This window comes from Furipterus horrens, unplaced genomic scaffold (genome assembly GCF_987537825.1).
Source record: "Furipterus horrens unplaced genomic scaffold, mFurHor1.1.pri manual_scaffold_8, whole genome shotgun sequence".
In the NCBI taxonomy this organism is placed as follows: Eukaryota; Metazoa; Chordata; class Mammalia; order Chiroptera; family Furipteridae; genus Furipterus; species Furipterus horrens.
Window position 1 is genome coordinate 99,377,805 of NW_028327178.1, and position 22,786 is coordinate 99,400,590.

The 22,786-nt window shown below is 44.2% G+C and overlaps 2 protein-coding genes across 3 annotated transcripts in view; both read right to left on the reverse strand.

The window, feature by feature from the left end:
- The window catches only part of JPH2 (junctophilin 2), a 59,751-nt gene extending 56,013 nt beyond the window's left edge, over positions 1 to 3,738 (reverse strand). For both annotated transcript variants that reach the window (XR_016512784.1, XM_090286435.1), the window contains exon 1: positions 2,879 to 3,738. Coding sequence is in view for 1 of the 2 variants with exons in the window: in XM_090286435.1 (XP_090142561.1) it covers positions 2,879 to 3,257 (379 nt within the window). In the remaining variant the exon portion in view is untranslated. The remainder of the gene's footprint in view (positions 1 to 2,878) is intronic.
- Positions 3,739 to 10,780: 7,042 nt separating this feature from the next.
- Positions 10,781 to 21,842, reverse strand: OSER1 (oxidative stress responsive serine rich 1). The gene is made up of 4 exons (XM_090285290.1): positions 21,722 to 21,842; positions 17,990 to 18,106; positions 14,900 to 15,013; positions 10,781 to 11,606 (listed from the first exon to the last, which is right to left on the reverse strand). Exons 2-4 carry the CDS (start codon positions 18,064 to 18,066, stop codon positions 10,922 to 10,924), a joined length of 876 nt encoding a protein of 291 aa, XP_090141416.1. The 5' UTR covers positions 18,067 to 18,106; positions 21,722 to 21,842; the 3' UTR covers positions 10,781 to 10,921.
- Positions 21,843 to 22,786: the final 944 nt, after the last annotated feature.

Consider the following 22,786-nt stretch of genomic DNA (forward strand, 5'->3'; position numbering starts at 1 on the left):
CTAATCACAGGATCTTATTTGTCCACATTCCCCTCAGTGCTACCCAGGATAGGGCAAAGGGCAGGTCCTTAACAAACCCTCTGGAACTGATGACAGGTTGATTAAAGAGATTTTCCAAAGCTGTGGCCACATCTAATTTTGGAGAGTTGCACCTCGTGTGTGGCTTGGGAGAGAGGATCTGTAAGGTTTCCAGGCTGTCTGAATGTGGGGCTCTCTCATTCGGGAAAAGAGTCTGGACCTCTGGACACCAGAGGAGCTGGTCTTCTGGTTACCTGTGCACACCTAGGATAAAACCCAGGCCCCATAAAGCCTCCTCAGTCTGGCTCCTGCCCACATCTCCAGCGTCAACTGCTGCCCGCTTCTCTCTGTCACTCTGTTCCTGACACCCTGGCATTCTTGCTCTTCCTCAGGCATGCCAAGCCCAGTCCTGCCTCAGGGTCTTTGCCACAGAAGTCTCCACTCTAGTCCTCTCCGCCCTGCTTCTCAGACTACCCTATCCAAAAACATCCCCTTCTTCCTTCTTTGCTTCTTTTTTCATAACACTCATAACTTCTGGAAATTACATATATGTTTGTTTTCCAGTTTATTTCTGTCTTCTCCATGAGACAGGGAACTCCCTGAGGACTTGGTTTACTCACTGCCTCAGCCCCTGGAACTCGTATGGGATGGTGCCTGACACATAGTTGGTGCTCCATAATATTGGTCACATGAATGAATGAATGAATGAATGAGTCCCCCTCCCCCCTTTAAACATATCGGGAGATCATCCCATAGCTTCCCAGAAATGTGTGTCCCTGTGACTCACATCCAGGCACTGACACACACACCTTGGTTCGAGAGAGAGAGAAGAGGAAGGGAAGACACATTTGGCAAACGTGTACTGCGCAACACTTTGCAAAGGTAACTGGCGCCTGCAGGCACTCAAGGGTTACCTCCATCTTGTAGCCGGAGAAGCTGAAGTTTGCTCTCTGCTTGTCCCCAGTGCTTAACACAGTGCTGGGCATGAGCATCCAGTGAATTGAATTGCACTGAATTGCAGAGGTTCAGCAAACAGCTTAAGGTCACCGAATTAGGAACCATGGCACCAGAATCTGTCCTCAGTGCCGTACAGTTCCAGCCCGGGCTGTGCTGCCACCATTGCACACATAGAAACTCCAGGGATGCAACCTCGTTAACATCCAGACACTTTCGAGGGCAAGCCCTGGCCAAACACCCACCGACTGAGAGCCCAGCCAGGGGCCCCTCCTGCGCCGGAGACTGCTCTCTGCCTGCCCAAAGGCCTCCGCTGGTCCAGACTCTCCACCCTGTGCAGACTATGCCCTTCCTGCTCCAGCCCAGCTCACTCCCAGACTGCCCACTTCCTGCCCTCCGCTATAAAGAGGGCAGACTAGTGGTGAATTTAATACACAACAAATGTCCTCTGGTGCCAAATAGATATTTTTTTCAATTAGCCATAGTTTTGAGTTATCTGTGTCAGCGCCTCTTCCCATCAGGGCATGTGGGGGAGACAATGTCATAGAATGATCCTGAGCTGGAAGGGACCTGAATGAACCCCTAAGGCAGGAGCTGGCCAACTGTTCCTGTGAAGTCAAATAGTAAGTCTTAGGCTTTTAGGCCAAAGGACAAAATTGAGGATGTTATATAGGGACTTTCATATAATGTTCATGAGTCACAAAATAGTGTTCTTCTTTTGATTTTTTTTCTCCCAAATATTTCAAAATATAAAATTACTATCAGTTCACAAGCTGCCCCCCAAACAGGCAGCAGGCCAAACAGCTGCTATCTAAAGTTTGTGAGCCCCGGACTTAAGTCAATACTTCTTAAGCATTAACGTGCAGAAAAATTGCTGGATGAGCTTAAAACAGATGTCTGGGCCAACCCTCAGAGACTCTGATTTAGGAGGTCTAGGGGGTACCCCTGAATTTGCTTCTAACGGGTGGAGAGATGCTGCTGCCTGACCACTGACTACATTTCCAACAGTACAGATACTCAAAAACACCCCATTTTATGGATGAGGAAACTGAGGCCCAGATATGTGATATGCTCAAAGTAACTCCCCATGGATGAGGTGATGATATCGGTTCTGCCACTTCCCAGGGCTGTTCTGCCACAGAAAATTCCTCTCCCTTTCCTGAACCCACTGAGTCCTCTCATGCTTCTGAGCTTTTATCATTCCTCTCTCTCCCACTCCCACCCTCACAAATGCAATTTTCCCATCAAGATCCAGCTCAGATGTCACCTCGCCAAAAGCCTTCTTTTCTCTACCGCCACAGCGCTCTGTACATACCTGTGTGTGATGGTTTGTCTACAAGCCTGTCTTTGAAGCCCGGGGCTATAGCTTATTCCTTTTCATATCTAACCCTTTTACAATGCCTGGCAAATGGAAGGCATCGCAGAAATGTGCACTGAATAGAAGGATGCATGGATGGCTGGATGAATAGATGGGTGGGTGAATGGACAGATGCATGGATGGATGGATGGGTGAATGAATGAATGAATGAGTATTTTCATGGCAAAGTTGAGCCTAGACCCCAAGTCTTCTAGAGCACAACCTAGAGTGTATTCCAAGGCTGGCTGCATACCTAGCATGCAGTCACAGTTACTTCTTAATGAGTGTGTGTTGGGTGTGCATTTCTATTGCAGGCCCTGTACTAAGCACTCCTGCCAATCCTTTCAGTGGCCGGTTATTGGCCCCAGCTTTCCTAACAAGAAAATAGATGCTGAGAGAGGCAGAGTAGTTTGCCTGAAACCACACAGCAAAGAACATCCTGGCCCCTCCAACTCTGTCATACTGCTCCTCCCTCCTCTGCCCCCCGCACCAGTGTTCCTCACCTGCCAGGCCCCTACCCCAGCTCTGCCGGCCCCAGGCTGGGCTCACCTCCATCTGCATAGGTCTCAGTGCCATAGCCATCCTGCAAGCCGTTGTTCCAAGTGCCCTCGTATTTGGCGCCGCTGCTGCTGCTCTGCCGGGTTCCATAGCGTCCCTTGAAGCCGTGTGTCCACTCGCCCTTGTAGAGCCAGCGTCCCTTGGTCTCTATGCCAAGCCCGTGCCGTTTGCCCTGGCTCCAGTATCCCTCGAAGGTGTTTCCGCTGGGCCAGGTGTAGACGCCCGCCACTTCAAAGCCGAAGTTCCAGGAGCCCGAGTATTCGCCCTGGCCCTTGGGGCCGGTGCACAGCCCATGCCCGTGGGCCTTTCCGTTCTCCCAGCCTCCGCAGTACGCCCCGCCATCGTCAAAGTCAAAGCGGCCCCCGCTCATCTCATCATAGTCCCTGACACCCTGACTGTCCTCCAGCTTGGGGGTAGAGGGCGATGGGGGTGCCGGTGGCACTCTCCAAGCTTGCTCAGGGAAGGGCCCCCAACTCACCACCGCCGCACCCCGGCAGGGGGAAAGCAAGATGCCACCAGAGGCTGATCAAGCCCAGGAGCCAAGTCAGCACCGGGTCGGCTGGTCAGTGCCATGCCTGGGAGGCCCCCACTCAGCCAGAGGAAGGCTGCCAGCTAGGAAGGAAGTGGGGAGGAAAGTTTCAAAGCCTCCACAGAGCGTCCGAGTCTGGCTTCCATCGAGCCAAAGGCAAAACACTGTGATTCCTTTAAGAAGCACAGTGAAACGGTAGGTGGAGGGGTCCCTAGTCCTCTCAAAGAGGGGAAATTCCCCGCGGTGACAGTCCCAGCCCCCCCAGGCTGAATTCCTGTAGCCTGCCGGCCCCCTTCTCCTCCACCCCTGGGTGTGCGGGGCTGTCATCTCCCCGCTGCTGCCCCGCCCCTCTCCAATCCTGCCTTCCTCCCGGGACAGAAAGGTCAGTGTTGCCCTAACAAGGCCATTGGATCTCAGAAGCTGCTCCCAAAATATCCCCCTGACCAGCCCAGCCTCCTTCGAAGTGGGAGGGGTGTTTCAGATGGGGCTAGTGCTTCAGACCCTGGGAGTGGCTGGAGGGATGAGGAAGGGAAGCTGAGAACCAAGTGTAGGGAGCTGGGGCAATCTGGTGGCTTTTCTTCCCCTGGTAAGCGCTCTCTTCCACCTTCAGGGTCCCCCGAGTCTGTGGGAAGGGAGGGGGCAGAGGAATGGGGAAGGGAGGGGGAGGGAAGACTAGCAGAACACCCAGTCCTGGCACACTTAAAATCCCCCGGAGCAGATCTCAGCCCCACCACCACTCACATGCCCTTGCGGGTCCCGGGGCTATGGCACCACTGCCAACCCCTAAAAAAAGGAATCTGGTGACCTAAAGAGAAAGGAATGGGGCCTGGTTTTACATATGCTTTTGAAAGCAGAAGAGGGAACTTGGGAAGAGTGGTGGGGTTCTGGAAACAGAGTCTGGAGACAGCACATCTGAGCCCAGTGCTCAGGAACAACCCCAAATCCCCCCCTACCCCCCACCCCGGGAACCTGAGAAAACCCTGGGAAGAACCTTTTGCAAAGGCCCTGATCACTCCCTTTCTCTCTCCCATGAAGGGATGTGCCTCCTCTGAAGGGCGACGAGTCTGTCCTCTATCTCTGAGACACATGTTGCCTGTTGTGTTGGAATGAGTTCGTCTCAGAAACACTCAAGAATCATGATTTTTTTTTTAATCCTCTTTCCAAGTCCTCTTGCACTCTGGTGTTCAAAGAGCCTGTGAAACCCTGACTTCATAAAGCTCCTGGGGCAGGGGCAGGAGCAAAGGGCTGGGTGCATTTCCAGCACTCAGGTTCCCACCAAACTCCAGTGAAAGGGACACATAAATCTCCAGGACATGAAGCTGTGGCCAGGGCTAATGACTGGAAATCCCAACTGAGCCCAGGGTTCACAGGAGCATGGAGTAATTTGGAGGAAGGTAGGAACCACCAAGAACAGGAAGCACTGTGTGTGTGTGTGTGTGTGTGTGTAATGGGTGTGTGTGTAATGGGAGAGGATAGAAACCACAGGAAGCGCTGTGTGTGTGTGTGTGTGTGTGTGTGTGTGTGTGATGGGGGTGTGTGTGTAATGGGAGAGGATAGAAACCACAGGAAGCGCTGTGTGTGTGTGTGTGTAATGGGGGAGGATAGAAACCACTGAAAAAGCAAGCCTAAGAGGCCCTTGAGAACAGAGAAGACTAGTATCTGACTTCAAACTCATACCCAAATCTCATGATGACTTAGGCCACTTAAAATCACCAAAGTTTTGTTCGCTTCAGAAGTGGATCCAAAATGTTCTCTCCCTTCCTCACAGCTGATTCCTAGTTCCTAAGACTTGGAACCTTCATCATGCACAGCCCCCTGCCTTAAAGGGCCCTTCTGTGTCCCTGTTTCACCTCCAAATAGAAACACCCAGCCTGGGTGCTCTCTCTGGCTGTTGCCAAACTTACAGGCAACAAATCGCAGTAGATAATGACTGTATCATCTGGACTTTGTCTCGCCACCCAGCCAGGTTGATTGACAGCCCGCTTGCACACTTCACTGCTAAGATCACCTCAATGCTGTCCCCAGAGAGTTCTGCTTTTGCCATTTCTCACCTAAGTCTTTGGAGAATCACGTTTCTTTCTAGATCTGCCCTCAAGGGGAGGGGAAAGGGCATCTCCAGCTGGAAGCTTGAGGGGTTTGAGTTGCCCAAGTTCAACATCCTTTGTTAGTTAAATGCCAAGCAAATCACCGTAATCCTGTTCTAAGGCTGGGTGCCTGCTGTGTCCTAGAGAACTGCGTAAATCTTGTCACTGTTCATCCATACAGCTCCCTACAGTGGTTTCCTACCAAGGGCCTATACACATAAGAATTACCAGTAGAATTTAAAAACACAGATTCCAGCCCCACCACCCCTCCTCCAACCTACTGAATTAGATTGTTGGGTAAGGCCTGGGGCAGTTGCACTCTTTTTAAAAGCCGCCAAATCTGATTCTCAATCCTGGTCAAGAACCATTATTTGTTGTCAAATTAAGAGACTGTTGTTGAGGGGAGCAAAGGGGAAAAAATTGGAACTATTGTAACAATATAATCAATAAAATATACTTAAAAAATAAATAAAAAATAAATTTAAAAAAAGAAAAAGAAACTGTTGTTGAATAACATTTACACATTCATGAATCTCCTTACTCACCAAAGGCTGTGTATGTTACCCAACTCAATGGGTTTTCTACTTGGGGTGCTCTCTTCAAAAATGAGACGTGGTTGTCTCAAGGTAGTTTTATTTACTTGCAGCAAGTAAAGAAAACAGGGATTCATATCCAAAGCTCTGTCCCCTGGCAGGGAGGCTTAGCCATCACTTAGATACACTATTTGGTTAATTTCATGTTTCTTTCTTTCTTTTGCGGGGGGAGGCAGCTGGCTACTTGTATTAAGGATAACAGTATCTACCTTATATGGCTAAGTGAAGATTACATCAGTTAATACTGTAAAAAACAAAAAGATTTAGAACACTAAACACCTCATGCTAGCAATTATTAATACTATCCTCACATGATAAGTTACTTTTCAAACTATCATGCTTAATAAAATGGTCCCCAAAGAGGGAAGAGATCTCTCTAAATATTAAGTTCTTTGACATTGAAATACTCCTTACTCTTCCCAATGTGTTTACTCAACATTACTCTGTGGTTGTTTTGTTTATAAACTGATAAACTATGTTATTCTTAAAGGGACACTTTGATGTCTTAAAATTCTTTGTCCAATTTGCTCTGGCCTTCCCTTCACCAGTGTTGAACTTCTTGACCAGTCATCACTTTCCGGTCCCGCCCTTTAAACGAGTGCGTTTCAGGAAAAGGGAGACCTCTTGTGGCCTTATGTGCATTACAACAGATTTTCCTTAGGAAAACCAAGTTCTTTCCACGAAGTGGAATTGACTAATCTTGGAGTTAATTTTAAACTGTGTTTGAAAGTATCTATCCCGTTCCTCTTTTAACCAGGTCTTTTCTTGCTCCATGGTTCTTTGGTCAGGTGGAGCAGGCACTTGCGTCCTATGTTTCCTTCTCAACTTCTCAAGCGTGACTGCTTCCTAGGGAGCCTGGAGGGAGGGAAATTGAAAATCCAGAAGAGAGAGAACTGCACAGAGAAATACACCTGAGTTCTCCTCAGCGCTGAACACTCAGCTGAAGAAACCTTAGCTCCCCAGACAAGATTCCTGGGGGTGGCTTCCTCCGCGCTGGCTCCTCCCCCAGACTAGGAGTTGTTTTAAGCAAGGGTGATCTTCATTCCAAAACAACGAATGAACACCTGCTCTGTGCCCAGCACTCATCATTGTAGACCCACTGCCTGCACGTAGCGGGTGCCCCTCATCTCTCCTGCTCTGTGGTATTTGGCCGCGGACAATACCCCTCTTGAAATGCTTTTTCATGTGACTGTAACTCCGCTCTTAGTTCTCCTCCTGCTGCTCCTACTAAGTCTTTTGCTGGTTCCTCTTCATTCTCCTGCCCTCAGTACCTTGAGAATGTCCTATAGCTTGGTCCTCAGGCCAATTCTTCATCTATGTTTGCTTCCCAGGTGATCTCCTTCAGTCTCACAGTTTAAATAACATCCATATACTGATGACTCCTAAAGATGTTATCTCCAGCCTGTACGTCCAGCCACCAACTCAGCATCTCTACGTGCCCTAAGCATCTCAGACTTGAGATCAAAACCAAATTCCCTGTTTCCCCTCCCAGATCTGCTCCTCCAGCCAACTCCCAGCTTATTAAAACCACTGGGGTCATCCTTAATTCCTATCTTTCTCTCTCACACAGTATGTCTATCAGCAAATTCCTTCAGCTCTGCCTTCAAAATAATTTCAGAACACATCTTCTCTGCTATACTGCCAAGTGTCCAAGGCCACTGGAAACTATGGCCTGATTTACTGCAAGAGCCTCCTGATGGCCCTCCTTGCTTCCCCCTCCCCTGTGCCCCTTAGTTCACACACAGCAGCCAGTGCTCTTTTAAAAGGTCAAGTTTGATATCATGTCTTTTCTCCTCTAACAGCCCCCACCCCCATCACCACCAATGGTTCCCTACCTCCTTACGAGTCAAAGCCTTTTTAAAATGACCTGCAAGGTCCTCCATGATCTGTCCCTGCCCTATGCTTCTTTGACCTTGCCTGCTTCAGGCCACAGGTATCCTTGCTGTTCCTTCTGCCATGAATGCTCTTTCCCAAATACCTACATGGCTCGCTTCCTCACTTTCTTCAGGTCTCAGCTCAAATGTCCTCTTATCACAGAGGCTTCTCTGATCACCCCAAATAGCAGCTCCTCCCCCTGCGCGGCTCTTACTACCCCCCAATCCTCTCTCCGTGGCACTTTCTCTGAAGACAAGGATGCTGTTCCCCTTACTGTACTATTCCCAGCGCGAGTACTGTTTCTAGTGTGTAGTAGGCACTTGATAAATATGTTGAATAAATGAACAAATATTCAATGAATAATTATTAAATAAAGGCACATGTCAGGATGCTACTCTTCAAAACATGAGCAAAAACCCCTCAAGCCACCATCTGAATCCACTCTCCAAGATGCGTCAGAGAAAGAGGAGTTCAGTAAGTCATACTCATGAAAGGTCAGATGTCCCAATGAAGGATGCTTGTTCAAGTTGGCCCAGCTGGGCTGAAGACTAATTTTTAGCTGTAAGGTTCATGCTTTGAGGAAGATACTGAGATGTAATTACTCACCACTCATTGCAAATGTGGAATGCCTAAACTTTCATCCCAGCTTGGATTTCTTCAACACATTACTTGGCCATTGGAACTTTGTCTTTTTCAATTGGGACACTCCCTCCTCATAACACCTTTGTAGGAAAGGAATGAGCATCATTTTTCATTCTCTCATGACTCTCTGTTAATGTACAGAACTAAGTAAATCACCAGACAGCTGATTGGAAAAGCAAATCAAAAGGTCTTAGAGACTTAGGAACCATCTGAATCTGAGTAACAGGTTAAGTCCATTTTTTCCACTACTCTCCAGTAAAAAAGGTGAAGCATGACAGGAGTTGTGGAGGGGAGGGTGAGTGCTGGGTACCTTTACAAGCAGCTCTAATAGCCTAGATTAGGGGTTTCTCAAAGTGTGGTCTGGGAACCCACTCTTTCAGAGGACCTGCAAGGTCAAAGCTACTTTCATGCTATTAACCTATTATTTACCTTTTCCAAGCACAGTGTCTAAGAAGTGTTCTTTTTCCAGAGGTCACATGACAAGCAAGGTCCTAAGATGCTAAATGCAGAAGCAGACATGAGAATCTAGCTCTTTAATTAAGCCAAACATTAAAGATATTTATACAAATGTAGAACTAAAGAGATTTATACAAATGTAGAACAGCGCCATTCTCCTCACTAAATATTCTGTTTTGGAAAAGTTTTTCCCCTTGATTTAAAATGTTATCTATATATTAACATAAATGGATTCATGGAGTATCGTGTGCATATTTTAAAATGTCTTAAGTTTTAATTTGTAATATGGGAAGTGATAAATATAACCCACATAAGCAAAAGCTCTTTGGGATCCTCAGTTTGGAAGCATAGTCTTGAGACCAGAAAGTTTCGGAACTGCTGTCATAGCTATATGAAACAGTACCATATTAGCATTACGAAACCTCTCGCAGTTCCTAGTGCTGTATTTTGCTCCCCTGCTTGAACCACAGCTTCAGATGGTACTAAATCCACACTAATCTAGTAACTAGCAGGGGTCTCTCACTACTTAAGTTCAGGGCTTTTCTAGTTAACATCCTTCCCACCTCTCCCAAGTACAAATCATCTATTTGTAAAGCTCACACTCCGCTGTCATGAATCAACCCCACAAACGATGGTATATTTTAGGAGAGTAAAACTTATTTTGTAATCTAAATAAAACAAACCTTCTGTCAACATGGTGCTAAAATGGCTGGACGGCCCTATTAGGATTGCTCAGTTAGCTGGAGTGTTGTCCTGTAACTGAAAGGTTGGTTGCAGGTTCGATTCCCGGTCAGGGCATGTGCATAAGTTACGGGTTTGAGTCCTGGTCTGGGAATGTATGATCACCAGTTCAAGCATGTACAGGAGACAACCAATCAATGCCCCTCTTACTCATTCTTTCTCTAAAAGCCGTGAAAAAAAGTCCTCAGATGAGGCTAAAAAAAAATGGCTGGACAAATTTTCACTAAACTCATGGGTATGTTAGGATGGTCTGAGATAAAATACAAGTTATGTGGCATATATAAAATACACTTTGGAGCCACTTGAAAAAGATAGGGATTCATTCTCCAGCTGAAATTTGAGGAGATTTCTTTACTAAGCTTTGGAGGGCATTCTGGGATGATTAACCAGAGATAATATCCATCCAGAACATTTGAAGCTGAGGTATGAGATCTACATTACAAGTGACTGAACATACCATACATATTAAAATCCCAGATGCATACTTAGTCATATATCACACACCCCTTCCTCCAATGGAAGTAGCCCACTGCAAGCTGCTTCTTACATGAGAAATTTCATGTGACATGGCTCAGGATGAACAGCACCAGCAGGAGTTAGTAATGGTTAATGATTCTCTCAAACAATAAAGGGCAGGCCAGCTAGTTTATTCATAGTAAATCTAAACCTTAAATCACTGGCTTAACAATAACATTAAGAAACTTTTAAAGACAATAAACTTTGCATTAAATCAGAGGTGGTTTAAATCAGTCATAGAAATTCTAATATTCTCCTTGGGCACCAAACCTTAAACAGATTTGGAAAGCGCACTGTTTTACAAAGGCTTTTACCGTGTGCCCACTGCTACCAGTCAAGTAATCCTGGTTTCTTCGCCCCCAGGAACATTTCTAAGTGAAAGGGCTATTTCTTTGATCAGCTTGCCTTGGTAGGTATGTAAGAACTCAGAGAGTAAGTTTAAAGAACGAAGATTAACTGAGATGCCAAGTAAAGTTTTTATTGCAAGCACAGTGAGCAGAAGGAGAAGTCTTCTCACACAAAGTGGCTGCCAGGTCTACCGTTAACTAAATCTGACAACGCTTCATTGGTTTAAAGCATATTAGTTGGCTTCTTGCTATCAGGTGTACATCATTTCTGCCATGTGGGACATTTTCTTGGGAATATACAAGTAATATTCCAGGTAGCCTGACAAGTCCTCAATGGTCACATCATCTACATAGACGCGAGCTTGCTCAGAACAGGAGCGGGGAGAGCCAGACAGAGTTCTGGTGTGAAGCGACTGAGAGTAGTCCTCAAGCGTGGATCTTCGTTCTGGGGCCAAGGGAGGGACGTTCTGTAGGCCTGAAAAGGAATACACCTCCATATCATGCCACCTCTGACACTGGCACTCCTTGCCTAGGCATGCACATGGCTGGCCCTGGTTCAGCCTGGAAACCGACTGAAAGTCAGAAAGATCACTGGCCTTGAGACTTGCTTGGGTGACTTGAGTAGCATCAGAGGAGTCTTCCTTGTTACTCTCTGACGGCCGCCTTGGAAACGAAGTTCTCAAAGGCTCAACAACTGCCCCTGTGTGATTAGTATCGAGAGTAGAGCATTCTCCTGCATTGAAGTCTTTAGGGGTTGAAAGTCCCAGGCCACTGCTGCCATCAGGGGAGTCGGTCTGGCTTTTGTGCTTGAGCTGGCTGCTGGAAGAAGCAGCTATTGTACTGCAATGTATAAACTTTGGGGGATGAAGGACGGGAGACTTAGAACGTCGACGACGCTGGGTTCTCATTGCTCCTCGTGAAGACTTCCTTGTAGAACTAAGAGGAAAAAAACGTACAGGAAGATGTTGGAATACAGAGCTCTCCTAAACAAATTCTTTATGACAGTTGCAAATCTGCCTCCCCTCAGGTTTTTAAGTCTAAGGTCATTAGTTTCCCCCAAAGAGCTGTGCCTTCCCCCATTTCAAGCTGCCTGTGTCACTGTGTCTCAAAAACTTCAACATTTCCTATTAGCAAGCTATGGACACAAGAGAGGTAAAGGGTAGTTTTTAACGCATTCCTTGGGCCAAACATTTAGTGCAGAACACCTGCCTTGGGAACACTTGTCCTGGGAACCTGTGACCCGGAGGTCTGGGGAAGCATCCTGCAGACAACTGAAACTGATGCTGTAAAAACCAAATGTTTCTATGCCCTGAATTCAGCAGCTTCTGTACCATGTATGTCTAATGCTACAAATGGTCACTATTCCATGATTACTAAACAGAGCAGTAGATTTAGGATTCATATCTATCACTGTTAACAGCTGACAGATTTACTCCTTGAAGTTTTCAGATATTGGAAAATATCAGATACACTATGTAACTTTTTAGAAAACATTTAAATAAAGGAATTGAACAAAGCGAAAAAGAGAATGAAAACTGCCAAGCAAACTTGAAAACAGAACCAAACAGAACTTTGGAAGTAAAAAAACTTTGTACTTGTAATTAAACTAAATGGATAAGCTAAACAGCAGAATATATATAGTTAAGGAATGAAACACCAAACTGGAAGATAAATATGAATTATTTATAACAGGGGTCAGCAAATTGCAGCCTGTGGGCCAAATCTGGCCCCGTTTCTGTATAGCCCACACTGCTCCTTAGGGCTAGCACGTGAGCCAGAGACCAGGCTGAGGTGTCCCCTTCACCATTCCCCACCCCGACTCCCTGCACCTGCCTTCCTGGCCAGCAGACATCCCACACCTCTGCTCAGGGCCCATGCTGGCTATTACGTACATGTTGGAGTTCTCGGTCAGCAATCACTGGGCACCGAGAGGCAGAATCTCAGTCTGAGAATCCGCGCTGTGCCAGGCTCTCTCTGGATGAGGACATGTACAATCTGGGTACCACGAGGGCAGAGAGTAAAAGTGATCCTGGCACTGCCCCTACCCACCCATCCCATGAGTCTAGTCATTTCATCCTGAGACTTTCTCAGCAGCTGAACACGAAGTGTGTCCACCAGCCAGGATAACACACATCTAATATCCTCAGATCTCACCTCTTGCCCTCCAAAGCCTAAAATATTTACTATTTAGTCCCTTACCCAACAAGTTTGCTGACTCCTGACCCGGAAGGCAGCACAGAAACTTGGAGAATTGGGAAAAAGTAACGGGTATGTGATATGCAAGACTAAGAAGTATGGAGTCTCTGAAAAAAAGACTTCAGAGAAGGAGAGAGTGGTTTTTTAAAAGAGATAATAGCTGAGAAATATTTTAAATTGATGAAAGAGAATCTATAGATATAGGAAGCTCACGGAAACAGGACAAAAAAAGAAGAAATGCACATCTAGACACACTACAGCAAAACTATACAATATCAAACCCAAAAGGAACTTCTTAAGAGTGGCCTGAGACTAAACAGAGTATTTCCAAAAGAAGAATTAGATTGAAAGAAGGCTTTTCAATGTGAACATGGAAGCCAGAAGACAATGAATAATACCCTCAAGTGTGAAGAGAAAATAACTATCAACCTAGAACTATGATTTCAAGTGTATCAAACCAGGTCTATCTTTCAAGAACAAGGATGAAATAAAGTATTTTCATATAAATCAAAGCAAAATATATTTACCAAGAACATGATGTTATACAACTCCAGGGCACCATTAAGTTTACTCTTTGTGGAGGTTCTATAACACAGAGACCCCATTTGCTAATAAGACCTTTACTAAAGGTACCTCTGAAGAAAGTACTTTAGGAAGAAAAAAGGTTATGCTGTGGAAAGTCTAAGATGCATGAATGGTGAGAGCAAAGAAAGTATAGATGAGAGAAATCTAAACAAACACATCTATTTAAATAAAGTTAAATACAATTTAATGTGTGACATTAAAAAGTGACAGAACTAAAATACTGGGCAAAACTATATTGGAAGTCATGAGGTCAGAATAAAAGAATTTTGAGAAGGAGGGTTAAGATATCAACTTTGGGGCCTGGCTGGTATGGCTCAGTGGATTGAACACCAAACTGAACTAAAAGATCGCTGGTTTGATTCCCAGTCAGGGCACATGCCTGGGTTGCAGGCCAGGCTCCTGGTTGGGGGTGTGCAAGAGGCAACTGATGATTTTTCTCTCCTACATCGTTTCTCTCCTTCTCTTTCTCCCTTCCTTCCCCCCTCTCTAAAAATAAATAAATAAAACCTTTTGAAAATATATATTAACTTTTGCTTTTGTTAAGCATGCATGGTAAAATTTCAAGGGTAACTACTAAAAGAATAGAAACAAAGTATACAATCTCCAAACCAATAGAAAGAAAAATGGTAGAGGAAAAACACACCCATTTCAAATTTTTTAAAGGTGAGGAGAGAAGAGGAAAAAAAGAAGTATGACAAATAGCATAAAGTAAAATGGCAGGACTAAGTCCAAAATAACAAAATATATATAAATTAATTCAACCAAGTAGTTAAAAAATATTATTAGATTGAATAAAACAAAGCAAAATAAGCTATATGCATTTGAGACACATCTAAAATTTTAAAACACAGAATGGTTGAAAATAATAGAAAAAGACAACACTAGGCAAATACTAACTAAAAGACAACTGGATTACTATATTAATTCCAAACAAAAGCCATTATAAGGAATTAACACTGTCACAATATGATAAGTCTCAATTCCATGAAGAAACCATAATAAACAGGCACGAATGTGGCCTGTATAATCTTACAAAATAGCCTCAATATATATAAAGCAAAAATATAGAGCTTAAGGGGAAAACAGACAAATGCACTCCCATGGAGGACATTTCAATATACCTCTCTCAATTATTGATAGATCAAGCTGACAAAAAATTATTTCAAAAAACATTCAAGTAACACATTTAAAAGCTTAACTGAATGGACGTATATGGAACCCAAGAATGATCAGAGAAGACCCATTCTTCTCAAACACAGAACATTATAGAAATAAATAAACCAGGCCATACAGCAAATCTCAGCAAATTCGTAACTCGGAAGAACGGGTCTTCTCTAAGCACTGGGTCTTAGGTTCTGTATAACATACCCATTTCTGGATACGTAGGAAAGAAAGTCCAGTATTTCAAGGTACTGGGATAAAAATCATCTGCAATAAGCAGCTCTTACCCATGCCAACTGTCTTTAGATGCACACGTGGTTTTCGGTTTGGTATCGTCTGCTGCTGCTCTAACTGATGCTCTGATGTTTGGGCCTTCTCCCACAGACAGAGATGCTATGGACCTGAAGACAAGAACAGAGTTTATTGCTAAAGAAACTGTGGAAGGAGAACTTACTGCTCCCAACCCAAACAATACTATTTTCTTTCTAGTTTGAATTTCTCAAAAACTGTTCAGCTTTTAGTGCACATTTTTCTTCAAAACCAAATTTAGAGAATCCTTAATAAGCCCACTGTTGCAAAATCACAAGCCAAAGAATGATTTTTAAGTATGACCACTAGCACGATATAAATAAGACTTTTAGGCTGTTTATCTGGGGCAGATCAGGCCTTATGTCCAGCGAGAATGCTAACGATACCGACCACTTATTTTATGTGGGCAAACCAGAGACAGAAACTAAGTTAAAGAGCGAAAACTTTAAGAGACTCAATCTAACTCAAAAGTGAATATATTTTCAAATATTATACAACTTTTAGAAAAATATTCTAATTTTTACAACTAATAAACTTGAAATATTGCTCAGAGCTAAATCTTAGCAGTTTGAAATTACACAATATGTGTTCCTAGTAAAGACAAAAGAAATTAAAAGAGAAAAGTCATCTATAACATTTGAGTGTAAATCCTTGCAGACCTTTTCAATACACACACACACACACGCACGCAGGGCTCCCACCACACACGCTGTGGTACTGATAAAAACCCTTTAGAAACAGACAATCCACGAAAGTAAAACAAAAAGATGCTCACTGAGCCCCGGCTGGTGTGGCCCAGTGGACTGAGTGTCAGCCTGTGCACCGAAAGGTGGCCGGTTTGATGCCCAGTGCCAGGCCCCCAGATAAGGCAAGAGGCGAAGGACAGCACATCTGCTTCTCTCCCTCTCTCCCTCCCTTCCCCCCTCCCTGGAAAAAAAAGAAGTTCACTGAAATAGCATTTAAAATGAAAAGTAACTGGGAATACCTTACATGTGCAATAACAGGAAAGACTGTATTATATAAAAGGAATGTTAGAACTTCATTAAAAATTAAGCGTATAAAGAACTTTTCATAACATGAGAGAATGCTTGATATTAAGAAGAAACAACATGGATAAGTACCTATACATATATTATGATCTGAACTGTGTAAAAAAAAACGTATATACAGATGGTCTAGATATTAACAGTGACTATGGTGAAATGTGATGTTTACTTTTTATTTTTGTTAGTTTTTCTATAATAAGCATGTATTTTTTTACAGTCAGATAAAAAGGATTATGTTGTTTCATATATACTGAGATTTGTCTTGATAAGACAAATACCATTATAAATCACAACCTGTTGAGCAGGATCATGCTGAATTCTTGGCAAGGCCTGGTTAGTTTATGAGTCAGTACCGCAGATGTCCCACTTGTAAGTCAGCAACAATATAAAACAACTGGAAGTGTATGCATGATACACTAGACAATTCTTACTCTGCTTAGTCATGGTAATGACTAACCCCCTATACTCTGTTTGTTTGGTTTTCTCAAATGCTCTCCACTGTTCCTTCTCTTCCTATAATTGTACTCAAAGCAGATCACATGCTATAAATATATAATATTTGGCCATATATTGTATATGTATTTTGAAACTTTAAATGTTCCAAGTAATTTTTAAGGGCACTAAAACAACTTAATTTTATGTTCCAACTTCTTAAAATACCCGGAAGAGTCTGTATATCAAGAGTTATTTATATAATATAAATGTATATATTAAGAAATTGTCCTATGTAGCTGAGTATATGCAGCACTCCTGGTATTTTCCTGCTTAAAAAAAAAAAAAAATTTCTACATGAGAAATCACAAAGGCATACACCATGACCACAACCTTCAACTGTTTCTGTTTGTTTCCATTTCCCAAGATGGCTTATAAAGTACTGATCAGTTTTAATAGCAAAATGACCACCATATTGGGAAAACCACTGGAAGAAGATAACATACTTATTTGAAGTATCATGGAAGCAAATGTGAATGCCTGTAAAAGCTATTATACAATTAGTATATTTAACATAAATCAGTCTACTATTATAAATCTTCTCCTTTGGTAGGACAAAACAGTGTTACTAATAAGCAGACAGCTATAACACCTAACATCTATTTAACTAACATCTATTTAATTTTTACTATGTGCAGGTACTGCATGCATTTCAGTACCTCGTTTACAAGGTACCATATAAAGGAATGGTTAAGAGCACAGGTACTGGAAACAAATTGGGTTCAAATCTTACCAATGTGACCTTTAGCAAGTAACTTAACTCATATGTGGTTCATCTGTAAACTGGAATAAGTTAGTACTGAGGATTAAACAATGCGTACAAAGCACTTAAACTAGTGTCCAGGACACAGTAATAAATTTTAGTGATTATTCTTGTTACTTGTTGTGGAGTAGTCTGCTCTAAGGTTCCAGTGTTTGGTTTCCATTCATGGAAAGAAATATTCTTATATCCATTAAGAATTTGAGATTTCTTCTGGCCTGGGGCAAAGAATGGAGATGAGAAGAATCTTGCACAGAACATTTTGTAAAGGGTGAAATATTAACATTCAGAGAGCAGCTGGTCTATAAGTGCTCTAATTAATTTGGCCAAAGGGTCCAAGATTATTGATCTCTGAGGCACAACCCTAATGAATAGGTTTCCATAGTGATACCCTCAGCAATAGAGCCCATGAAATTGACTTTGTCTGCATAGATTTCTATTGAGGCAATTCGCTTTTAGTGAAAAATACTGTGATTCACTAAAGATGTATGAGGAAATCCTTGATGGGATACTGATAAAAGGGAGAGGGAAAGCATTCCTCAAAGTTAAGGAAAACCAAATCAAGAAACCTTGGTGTACATGTAATCTATGACTTTTAACAGTTTCTTTTACAAGTAATGCAATGCTGTGCAGATTTTGGTAGAATGTCACATTATTAACATATCTTCTACAAATAATGAGACATTTTAGTAGAGAAAGAGCTCTTCAGAGAAAAAGATTACTTAAATCTAGTGAATAATTCCCAAATAACATATTATAGATTCAATTACCCTGATGCATCCACTCTTAATTTCTTGAAAGCAGTTTGTAGACTCTCCTCCTCTCCATCCTTGGCTTCGGATTTCATTATGAAAGGTTTTATGCTACTATGGATGTTACCGCTAACACTAAAAAAAGAAAAGAAAATGAGCACAGTGAAAACAGGTGGGTTTAAAAGTATGCCTTTTTTAAAATCTTTATTCTTGATATTACTATTTGATGGTGGTGAGGGAACAAATTTCTATTTTTAAAAAGAAGTCTCAATGTAGAGGATTAGGAAACTGTAGGTCTTATTCCTTATATTATGATAGAATTTAAACTACCCAAATACTTGATGCCAATATCCTATTACACAGTTTTGGAAACAAGATCACCTAAAATCTGTCTTTAAGTATACTTCTTTAAAGAGGGGAAAAATCCAGTTGTAGAGGTCTAGAAACCTACAGACAAAATGACCTTTGCATCAGAAAAAAAAAGGGAAAAGCTCATCCAACAGTACTCTGATTCTTTAAAATGCTACTACTTATCTAGTCTAACCTTAAAAATTCTAGTTAAGTATAACTTCATAACACATGATAACATTTCTCTAAAGCAATCCCGATCCAAATATCAATATTCATACATCAGTGTTACCATTGTCAAAACAGAATTACAAACATGTTTCAATTACCGATTATTCCACATTCTACCTATAAGGTTAATAACTTCATTTGTTTTTTTAATAACTTTTAATATTTCATAACACAAGATAGAAAATAAATAAACTATACCTACAAATCAAAAAGATAAAAAGAACAAACTTAGCCATATAAAGAGAATTTGGGCGTCATCCCACAAACTGAAAGGCTGGAGGTTTGATTCCCGGTCAGGGGACAGGCCTGGATTGTAGGCCAGGTCCCCGGGTGGGGGAGTGCGAAAGGCAACCGATCGATGTATCTCTCCCTTCCCTTCTCCCTCCCTTCCCCTCTCTCTAAAAATAAATAAATAAGATCTTTTTTTTAAAAAAAAATTACTGTTCTATGGATGAACCTTTAAATGATCTTCACTTAATTTTTTAAAAGCCATAATAACTGATCTTCACTTAATCTAGCTTGATAAACCAAAATTCTGCATTCTTTCCACCCTAATTATTATATTGTAACAAAGAAAAGGGGAAGGGGGACCAACAAAAGCAACAAGAAACACAACTGAGAAATTTGTTAATAAATTCTTTGACTCTAGTTTCCCAATTATTATTTCACTCACATCCTGAACAAAAAATAAATTAGTATCTATGACATCAAAGAGAATCAGAAAAATGAAAACAAAAAAACAAACAAAAAAAAAAGATGGGGAATTTTTGAAGCCAAGAATTTAAATATACTTCACCTCTTCTTTATTTCTAACCTGCTACCCACCCCCGACCCCATCCCCCCACCCCCCTTAGGGACTCTCTGTAGACCCCTGGACCCTTTCTGCTTCCCCATCTGCTCATTTCTTAGGGGTGGGTTTGATGTTATTGTGAGATCTCTAATATTCCAAAGGTTAGGGTGTCATAATATGCTGGATATAATGTAACCCTGGAGTACCAGTAGCAGAATAAAGAAGGGAATCAGACTACTCATTTCCTTTATTTCTTTATTTCTCTGTTGAGTAAGATATTTTAGGCAGCTTTCTCTGGGGACTGAAACATGGAACACTGAAAAGTCTCAGAAGAACTCAGCTAGCTTTCATCTCAACTTCTCAAGAAAAAAAAATTAAATATACTCTCCACATATATTTTGCTGGTTTATTTAACCAGTATATGAACCTGAGGGAAAATGACCCATTGCATACTTCACGGGTTTCTAATTCTTCTGAATGTAGAGAAGGGTCCTTCCCCACATACCCAATAATGTCCTATAACCTAGGAAGAGGGATGAGCAAAGATCACACTCTGGTATTTTTAAAGCCCCACAGCATCTGAAAAGAGTCCTACTGTAGGACGTAAACAAATTCTTCCTGCTCGCAGACTAGAACCAAGTCTGACTCAGTTTCCCTTACTTAATAGCCAGTCAATCAGATGTTCAGACAAGTGGCATCTGAGCCAATCTCCCCAACCCCGCAGACCCCACACAAACCCTCTGGAAAGCAGCACATCACAGCTAAATGTACACTGCCCAATCCTCTAGGCAGAAATTCCTTCCTTCCAAACAGAGAATCCTTACCACCAACTTCAGCACTAGGCTGGGTGCTGGGGATGTCAGGGGGACCCTGACACACACCTGGGCTGTGAACCCCTTCCTATAAGAACCGGACTCTCCTTCCTGTGCGAAGACTGTGCTAACAAGCTTGATAGCCAGGAAAGGAACTTTTAATTATATGGTGCTAATTTAATAGCACTGCAGGTGACCTCTAGGGACATTAACACAAGCTTAGTTAACATTCTTGTTGACATACTAAAAGTTAAAAACTACAGAAGAAAACCTGGGGAATCAAGTTCCTTCTCAACTGTTCTCAGATTTCCAGCACGTTGATTATTCCCCTTTTCTCATATCCATGAACCCCGAGCAAGGAGTGTCAGGCAGGACCTTAAGGGCGAACTCAGATCATGTCTGTAACTACAAAAGGTTCACTGAGCTCCCCTTATCCCTGGCTTCCCATTCACCCCAATCGAGAGCTCTACGACGAACACCGGGAAACGTAATTGGTTTGCCTCTCTTCATTAACATTCAATTTGTGGGAGACTTTCTTGCCGTTTTCACAGCACTGACTTCTTGAAACTGAACAAACCCCGAAAGATCAAACTTCTAAAGGCCTATTTAAAGTTACTTTATGTTGTTTTAAAGTCAAATCACACGGGGCAATTTATGCCTCGGATTTTCCCTAACCTTTCAAAACAGGCAAGCAAAATTCTCCTAAGTTCCTCCAGCAGCAGTTTTAACCAAGATTTCTTTGAACCTCAAGCTTAGGCCCAAATTTCCAGGACTCTAGAAAGACCTGAGAAAGACCAAGAAAGGATCCGCGCGTAAGCATGTTATCAATGTTAGAGATTGATAAACTTTCCCAGCCCACGAGGCAGCGGGGAGCCCGAGAAAGAAAACCCTGTCCCGCAACTCCCGAAGTCGCCAACAGGCCTCGGTTGAAACAATCGGCCCCCGCCACAAAACACACTCACACCTCTCTCTACACACCCGCTCAACCCCTACACTCTCGTTGCTAGCGCCAACAGACGATGTGATTCTCTTCACCCAGAACCCTGACTGGTGGCAGTTAAACAGAATCAGGAGGAAAAGTCAAAACCAAACCCAGGTGGCTCGGAGAGTGGAGAGTTGCACGGGATCCCCCAACTCTAGGCGCCCGGGGTCTCCAGAATGAGCGATTTGGGTCGGACGAAGGCGCCAGGGATGCAGGAGGAGGCGGGAGCGGAGCCAAAGAGGCAGCCAACGAGACTGGAGCTCAGGAACGAGCGGGAAAGGGCGGGAAAGGGCAAAGGGCGGCCGTGGAGGGCGAAAAGGGGAAGCTACGCGCCGGCGGGAGAGAGCGGAAGCCGCGAGAGGGCTGGAGGGCGGGAAGGAGCGAGAGAACGGAGCTCCGGCAAGGCCAGGCCGCAGCAGCCGAGGAGGTGGCGGAGAGGCCCAGGCCCGGCCCGGCCCAGGCACCCAGCGCCGGGGAAGGACGCGACGAGAGGCGGGCGGGCCCAAAGGGAGCCGCCCGCAGCCAGGTCGGACTAAGAGGTCGAGACACAGTGCGGCGGACCCTCCCGTTCGCCTCAGGACTCTCACCTCCTCGCAGCTGGAACGATCCGGTTATCCAGTCCCGTCGGTTCAGTTCGTCTGTCCCGGATCGCAGCGCCTTACTGACCCGGATGCAAACTCTCGCAGGGGGCGGCCCGCGCCTCCGGAGGCGCACTGCGCCTGCGTCACTCACGCGCACGCCCCGCGCCTGCTCATGCTCCTCCCACCCCAGTGACTCGGCAGCGCGGCAAGCAGCGACTGCGCAGGGGCGGAGCGGCGGCCGCGCCTCTCAAACGCCCTGCCCTCACCCCTCTTGGAAGCACGTGCGTGTACGTCATGTCCTGTTATTCTCTTCGCTCCCTCCCCTTTGCGCAGTAGGTTCGCTGTGGGCCGGCTTTTGAGGAGTGTCCACTTCCTCCTCTCCGTCAGGTGAGTGAACGGGCGTTGTTTTTCACGGTCGTCAAGCTGCGTCCATTTCGCGGGGTTCACTGGCTTTGGAGCTGCACCTGGAGTCAGAAAGGCACCGGAATTCCTCGGGGTGAGACCCGGGTGGGCAGTTTTCGTGACTGCGGAACTCTTCTGAGCGCTTGGACCGTCTCCTCGGACGCCTGCAACGTCTCCAGGGCTCGGACACCAGCCCTGCCTGGCCTCCCGGGGGCTCTTCCAGGGCCTGCGGAGAAGCGAAGAGGTATCAGCCAGGGCCAGGGCCGTGACCGGAATTGAACTTGAAAAGCCTTCACGTTCATGCCCCTGTTGTTTGACTTGAGGCAACTGCTTTTCCCTCTCTCCGCCTCAGTTTCTTCCTCTAAGTGAGGAATCTTAACGGCGAATCTCGGGTTTTGGGGTTTGTTTTTTTTTCAGGCATAGACCCCTTTAAGAATCCGGTGAGAAATAATAGACCCTCTCGAAGAGAAATGCACGTACACTAAATGCTGCAAAAAGTTTTAGGCAGTTCACCTAAGTAGGTGATTTGGGGGGATTTTTCCACTTTTATGATTCTGATGGTTGCTGCAATGGCAGGCGGGGAAGGGGTGAGCTGCGCACTAGCTGCCGCGCCCTCCATCGCTGGGGCTGGTTCCGCTGATCCGGCTGTGCCCCTCCCGGCTCGTTCCG

What these genes read in the sequence shown, in the direction of transcription:
- OSER1 (XM_090285290.1), bottom strand. Translation starts at nt 18,066, where the DNA reads ATGAAATCCGAAGCCAAGGATGGAGAGGAGGAGAGTCTACAAACTGCT. An exon ending in TTAAGAGTGGATGCATCAGG is followed by an intron (nt 15,014 to 17,989) that starts GTAATTGAATCT and finishes TCTTGTCTTCAG; the next exon opens with GTCCATAGCATCTCTGTCTG. An exon ending in TCTAAAGACAGTTGGCATGG is followed by an intron (nt 11,607 to 14,899) that starts GTAAGAGCTGCT and finishes TTTTCCTCTTAG; the next exon opens with TTCTACAAGGAAGTCTTCAC.